This window comes from Hibiscus syriacus, unplaced genomic scaffold (assembly GCF_006381635.1).
Source record: "Hibiscus syriacus cultivar Baekdansim isolate YM2019G1 unplaced genomic scaffold, ASM638163v2 tig00110294_pilon, whole genome shotgun sequence".
Lineage (NCBI taxonomy): Eukaryota > Viridiplantae > Streptophyta > Magnoliopsida > Malvales > Malvaceae > Hibiscus > Hibiscus syriacus.
In genome coordinates this window covers 121,446-128,841 of record NW_024062666.1, presented here as the reverse complement: position 1 = coordinate 128,841, position 7,396 = coordinate 121,446, and the positions used below count along the sequence as shown (strand labels likewise).

At 32.1% G+C, this 7,396-nt stretch overlaps 1 protein-coding gene and 1 pseudogene across 3 annotated transcripts; both read left to right on the top strand.

The window, feature by feature from the left end:
• The first annotated feature begins 438 nt into the window (after positions 1-438).
• LOC120116407 lies at positions 439-1,677 on the top strand (annotated as a pseudogene).
• A 1,761-nt stretch (positions 1,678-3,438) lies between these two features.
• On the top strand, positions 3,439-5,974 carry LOC120116378. Of its 3 annotated transcripts, none has more exons than XM_039136885.1 (8): positions 3,439-3,697; positions 3,795-3,835; positions 3,939-4,002; positions 4,184-4,372; positions 4,690-4,761; positions 5,167-5,339; positions 5,433-5,550; positions 5,786-5,974. In XM_039136885.1, the coding sequence occupies exons 1-7, from the start codon at positions 3,545-3,547 to the stop codon at positions 5,548-5,550; spliced, it is 810 nt and encodes a 269-aa protein (XP_038992816.1). In that variant the 5' UTR covers positions 3,439-3,544; the 3' UTR covers positions 5,786-5,974. The 3 variants fall into 3 exon arrangements, with proteins under 3 accessions (XP_038992816.1, XP_038992814.1, XP_038992815.1); XM_039136883.1 differs by having other exon boundaries at positions 5,781-5,972; XM_039136884.1 differs by lacking the exon at positions 5,786-5,974 and having other exon boundaries at positions 5,433-5,765.
• Positions 5,975-7,396: the final 1,422 nt, after the last annotated feature.

Here is a 7,396-nt window from a genome sequence, read left to right as displayed (position 1 = left end):
AAACATTGACCGTTTGTTGACTAATAATTTACATTCACATAGGGTTCATTTTGTCTCAAAATGAAACACTGAGATCAAAATGCTCAAAAATAAATAAGGACTAAAATGACTATTTAGTCAAATGGTATGGACATTTTTATCATTATACCTAATTATTATTATTATTTGACTAAAATGACTATTTTCGTTGACACAAATCCAACGGTCCAAAACCCACTTTAACCTACCATCTAAATCCAAACCGTTACACTGCTAAGGCTTCAACTCATCTTTTATGTGCCTTCATTTGGCCATCCTTTGCTCTTTTAATTAATTAGTGCCCCCGCCCCCCCACATTGTTTTATTGATGAATCTTATGTTTCATTTTCAGCTTCTTTTAAAACCCCTTTCTCTTCTTCAACCTCTCGTTTCCGCATTTAATCGTCTTTGTTGATGGTAATGAATGAAAACTCACTTCGATTCTTGTTTCAGAAAATTCCCCATTTCATTTTTGTATGAATCCATGATCATGTATGATGTTTTCTTCTTGGAACTGCAAATAAAAACAGGAGGAAATGAAGGTGCCACCATGGCTTGAATCACTGCTATCGACTGCATTCTTCACTTTTGCCCAAGACATGGAGACGCTCCGAGGAGCGAATGTAATATGTATTGCCTTGACTGCATGAGGGACGCATTTTGCTTCTATTGCCGATCCTCGAGACACAAAGATCATCTTGTAATTCAGGTACCGCAGATCTTTCATTTTCGTTCTTTGTGATTGCAGATTTGTGTGTAAAGATGAGACGAATGCAGATCAGACGATCATCGTACCACGATGTAGTGAGAGTTACAGAAATCCAAAGGGTATTGGACATAAGTGGGGTGCAGACGTATGTGATCAACAGTGCAAGAGTTGTTTTCCTAAACGAGAGACCCCAACCAAAGATCAGTAGCAGCCCCAGCAGCAAAGGTGTTCTTATTCGTGTGAAATTTGCAGCAGAATTCTCTTGGACCCCTTTCGCTTCTGTTCTTTGGGGTGCAAGGTTAGTTGTTTATTTTAGGGTAAACTGCGTATTTAGTGATTCACATATTTTTGTGGTTTCGTTATGGTCATTCAACTATTTTTTTTCTAAAATCATACTTCACATATAGTTTTAGTCACCCGCGGTAAAAAATAATCAACGATGATGCTGACATGTCACCACAAGTTAATGACACATCATCATTGAAACAATATAACCTGAAAACAAAATGTAACTTTAGGTAAGATTTTGTAAAAAAATCCAATGAAGACATTACATTCCTCAAGCAAATTGGGCTGGAAGAGTCGCCCTCCTAACTGGCCTATGCAAAATCCGATATATATAGATCAGATATCAGTGATTAAAACAGAAATGGAAATTAGATAAAGGGTTGAAAATAATGCAGCTTGTAGGGACAAGGGAAAAGAGGGACACGAGCTTTGTCATTATAGGCAACAAGAAGAATGAGGAAGAAGGAAAGAAAGAAAGAAGAGAAGGAAATACGGCGACAAGAATGGGACCAAAACAAGTACAAGGAGAAGAATTGCGTGAAAATAGGTCGCAAGAAATGAAGACATGCTGGGCATCAACGCCAAGTAATAGTGATATTACGCCTCATTTTAATTCCAGGAGAAGAAAAGGCTTCCCCCAAAGGGCTCCTTTTGCTTCCTAATTCTTCTCCTCATTAACCAAACCAAACAATTAAGACTTTGTATACCTAATTATTTATTATATTTACTTACCCTTCTTATCACGTCACTCTTACTTTGTGCATATATTTATATTCTCATCTTATTCTATAAATTTCTATATTCATATTTTATTTAGTTATTCATATATGTTAATAATCTCTAAAATAAGTGGTTAAAAACTCTCAGTTGATACATCTCTCCTTTAGGTTGTATGTTCGTTCAATACCGTTAGGAACAAAAATCCCCTCCCCTCCCCTACCCCAAATAGGAATTATTAAAAAAAAATATTGATGAACGATCTATTAATCAACTAATTATGTGTTGATCCTTGAGTCGTGTTGAATGTAAACGTGATGGTAATATACAAACGGATTTTATATAATATTACTTTATCTATTTAATTATAAATATTAATATAAAATAATTAATTTGTGAGTATTAAAATATTTTATGTAAAGATTAATATAAAAATTTATCGATCTTATATTTTATTCATAAAAAATGTTTTTAGTTATCTTATCTTAAAAATTTTATGCACAAATAAAATAATTTTAGTGGTTAAAGGTATTATTGTTTTCTCTAGAGGTTCTAGATTTAAGTACGATGTTTGCATGCGTGTTTGAGTATCCATTATTAAATGAACGAAAGTTTTTCGAATATATATTAATTTGTAATCATCTCGAATCTTAAAATTTTATAAAAAATACAAAATTTATCATAATAATATTGATTATTCTCTAAAATAAAAATATTTTAATAATTTTACAACTGAAATTATATTAAATTAATTTATAATATCAATTCAATCAATCAATTTGTACACATTTAAGTAACTCAAGCCTAACATTTTCACCAAAATAACTAGACCCGCACATGTTAATTGTCGATACACACAGAAGTTCAATTAAAATATTCTATGGCATTTAATTAATTTTAGGGATTATGCTTGAAGAAAAAGAAAGTTTATAAGTTCTTATTACCGCAAGTTTTGTATAAACTTTTGAAGTGTGTTTGAATGAGGCAATATTCAAAAACAAATGTATGAATAAATCCAATATTTTCACTTTCTAAATAGACCATGGCCTGCACACATTAGTTTTCAAGGTATTTTAATTATTTTTACGGTTTGGGATTAAAGAAATTTTAAAATATTTTAAATATTCAAGATATTTTTTAATAATATGATGCGATTATAAGAATAACTACACACTATGTAGACGCACCCGAGTCCTCAAGAGAGAATGAAATCTCTTTTATCAGTAAAATTGCTTGACAAGTTCTAAATATTTAAACTTAAACATTCGGTTATGTATTGGTTGTTTTCAAAGCATGTCTGGTTATGTGCTTTTTTTATATTGTTTGTAGTTGGATCGGGTATTGCATAGGTAAGGGCGATCCTCCAACCTAATTTGCTCCATTCAAAAACCAGATTTGAACTCCTTACCTTGCTTAAGAGATCTAGTGCCTCATCCCACTAGATCAACTTCTTGTTGATAACTCAATTTACTCTGTATAGAGTTATATTTTTTCTCAATTTGGTGTTTAAATGTAAATTTGATTTTTTTATTTTAATATAAAAAAAGAAAAAATATTATAAAAATGAAGATTTTAAAAAAAGTTGAGTGATTAAAATAGAGTAAAAATGATAGTTGGAGTACCAAACATGTAGTTTATCCTAAAAGAAAAGTTGAAAATTTATTATTTTGATAAATTAGCCGAATTTGGGCATTAAGCGACGGCCCATAATTTATTTGCCGTCCAGACACATGATAAGGTGTAGCACTGCAAAAATTAAACTAAATTGGAGGTTTAGGGTTTTTAGAAAGGGAATTGAAGTCCGAATCGGAAATGTTGAGAGTAAATCGAGTGATAAACCAGGCAAGAGCTTCGATTTCGACTTGTCAATTCCTCCTAAATCTAAATCATGAACAAAAGATTTGCCCTTTACCTTCTCAACATTTCGGTCGGAATTCCTCTAATCGATTCTTCGATATTTACAAGGTAATTAATCCTTCTACCCCTCTTTTTAAGCTCCAAGAAGTTTGAATTTTAAGCTAAAGTTATTTAACTTCTTTCTGTCTTTCGTGTACGTATGCAGCTTGCTAGCAAGAAAGAAATCGAGAAAGAACGAGCAAGACTGTAAGTTTAAGTTTACTTGTTTATTTTTGAGATTTTTTAATGTGCTATCTTCCTAGAATTTTATAAAATTACTTTTTCTAAAGAAAGTCTTGATTCATGACAGTGCTGATGAATTGAATAGAGGATATTTTGATGATTTGTCTGAGCTAAAACAACACGGTGGTAAGGTATTGACTCATTTGTTCTTCTTGATATATATATATATACATATATGCTATATCATTTCAAAATCTTTTAAATTTTGTTCAAATTAATCGAATTGCAACTCATTTCTGGGGAAAAAAAGAAATAATGTCACTTTCTGAGAAGATTTTAATTGTTAGATTTTTCTTCCTTTTCTTTTTGCAGATTGCAACGGCAAATAAGATTTTAATTCCAGCAATTGCGGCAAAGAAGTTTCCGGCGGTGGATGTGATATATTCTGATGGTAGAGAGTCAAAGCTGCCAGTTACTTTTGATGGAAATGGAGGTGATGCTAGCAAGCTGGCTGCCCCTAAAGCCTGTTTAGTCTGTCTATCATTTAGAGCAAACTCTCAGGCATGGATTTCTTTTTCTATGTTTGTTTTAGATAAATTTTATATACTTTAAAACCATGTTGTAAATCTTCCTTTTTTTCTTTTTGCTAATAACTTGAAAATAGAATGTTGATTAGATAGCGCATTTGCTTTAAAATTGTGATAGAGGTATATATCAGCATCTCCATGGGAATGGATGGGTAGAATTAAATTACAAGCAAGAAAACAGCAAAAGCATAAGAAAGAAAAGGATGTTGGTTTATGCCTTTTTATCTATTTTTCTTTTTTCTAGTTATTCTTTTTATTGCTGGTGCAATTTAATCCCTTTTTCCTTGTCAGGCTATGGTTGATTCTTGGAGCAAGCCTTTTTATGAAGCTTTTAGTGAGTCCAAGAATGTCCGGCTATATGAGGTTGTTTATAATTTTTCCATTTAACTTGGAGATTCATTCTATTTTTTTAATCTTTTTGGCATGCATGGTATATCAGATGTTCTCGATTTTATGTTGTTAGAACTGATAGATTGCATGCATCTCTGTAAGTCAAGAAAATGAAGATGATGATGATAAACAAACAAGCAAACAAATAAAACAAAGAAAGGGAATAAAATAACAATGATTTGTATGACTATTGACTTTCCTAGCTGAGCTTCAAATTCATCCAACCAGCCTATAACTTTTAAATCAGTTTTTCTTTTATTAACTTAATTGAACGAAAAACTTGGCAGCTGATTTTATGTTTTATACAATTTATTTGTTAATATACTCATGTTTAGAAATTATTGTGATGCTAAATGATAATATGTTTTCTGCTATCAGGTGTCTTTTATAGACTCTTGGCTCTTATGCTTGAATCCCATTAAACAGCTGCTTCTTCGATTTATGAGGAAATCTAGTAATGGAGAGGACACTCTTCAGAGACATATTGTTTATTCGTTTGGCGACCATTATTACTTCCGAAAGGAACTTAAGATACTGACCCTTCTAACTGGGTACTCAAAGTTTCTTATATCCTAATCAATAACATAATCTTCGTACACTACTGTTCTTTTACTCTGAGAATATATATTTTCCTTTGTTTGAAGGTATATTTTCCTGCTTGACAAATTTGGTAGAGTAAGATGGCAAGGCTTTGGTTTGGCGAAACAAGAGGAATTGTCTTCACTTCTTTCTTGCACAACAGTTCTTCTGGAGGAAAAATAGGTAGCCTAGCATCTTTTAGATACGGTATTATTCGTAATGGATTAATCCCCAATTTTTTTCATTCAAGGGATACGAGTGGCAACGAAAAATAATGATGTGCTTTGTTGTAAACAAGGTCCCGTTGGCTGTTTTCATTTCCACTGAAAATATAAAAGGATTTCAAATGTGCATGCATATAGCACTACTAAACCTCAGTTCAGTGCCTAATTTCTTCACTTTTTTTCCGGCAGGATAGTGGAGAGGGTAGAGGCCAAATAAAAAGACCTCAGTTCAGTGCCTAATTTCTTCACCTTAAGCCTTGAGGTGTTAGTGTTATGTTGCTCTAGCTCATTGAATATACCAAACCAATGAGGCAGCCACCGAGACCCACAAAAGCAGATAATGTTTTCAGCAGGATAAAAAGTGTCCCATCTTACCCTTTTCTAACCTCTTCCATTATTTCTTTTCATTTTTGAAAGAGTCCAAATAAATTTTCATTATTGAAATTATAGGCAAACAAAATTGCCCATAATTATTTTTTCAAAAAGAAAAAATAATTATTGCTGAAATATTATCTTAGTTAGTACTTTATTTATTTTATTAATTGTTTGGTATTAAAGGATTAAATGTCATTTTATCTTGCAAGGAAAGTTGAGCATAAGTCGGAGAATGACAGGGTATATCTGGTTTCACACGTCATGTGTTAAGTACATAACCTTTACTCAATGTCCCCAACACTTAATTCTTTAGGATATTCATTCTTATTATTAGACAAAAAAGAATCTAAATATTAACTTATACTTTATATTCATTGGTTTGCTGGCAAATTCTTTGTCTCCCAACTCAAATGTGGCACTCGCTGGACCTCTCCGCCTCTATTGACCCCGCTGGTCGCCTACCGTAACCTAAGTTTAAAATTCTTAAACCTAAATCTCTAAATCTATTACATGCATCCCTAAATCTCATTTGACAGGTGAACGAATGATCGTCGCGGTGATAGTGGTTGGGGACAAAAATCAAGAGATTTTAGAGTTATATTAATTTTTAGGTATTTTCTTAAAAATAAGAAAAATAATTTTTTTGTTGAAAATTTATGCATTTTTACTTTTTTAAAATTAAAGGAAATTAACCATTAGGTCATGTGTCAAGTATAATTGATCGACTAATTTTTAATAATTTTTTTAACGGATGTCATAGATCAAACATTTTCAGGTCACCTATGATTCGGTACATAGCGTCCGTAACGGAAGTGTACTTTTATGCCGTGTTTGGGTGGCGGCATTGGGTCAAACAAAGGCAACACAAAGTCATTTGCCTTGGAAAACCAACTCAACTATCATACCAAAAGAGGTGAAAAGAAAAACACAGCCCCCTTAACTTTATCTTTTAATTCATTTGCCAAAAATGTCCTTCTTCTTCCCATCACAGATATTGCTAAATGTAGAGGCCACTTAGGGACACCTTAGGCATTTTGCATAAAAAGGCACTTTCACCTTTGTCCTGAAGGATCGTTTAGTGGAAAAGTGCCCTACTTGCATTTATATTCTTTTATTATTTTTTTGGCCTTTAAAACCGACCAAAAGTAAAGTGAAATATGTAAAACAAAACAATAATTGTGCATTGGGCTTCTAGTTTTTTTTCCTTTCTCAAAAGTTTGTTTTCAATTATTTTTAATATAAATTTGAGTATAAGTATAACTTTTGGTGCCCACATATTTTTCATCCTCAAAAATTTATTAATGAAAGTGATTCTTTGAATGTTTATATTTCGGCAATTGAAGTGCAAGCACTCTAAAAATTTATTGACTACTAATATAGTTTACCCATGTTTTTCAAATTTAAGGATAAAATGCGACTTTGGGTAAATT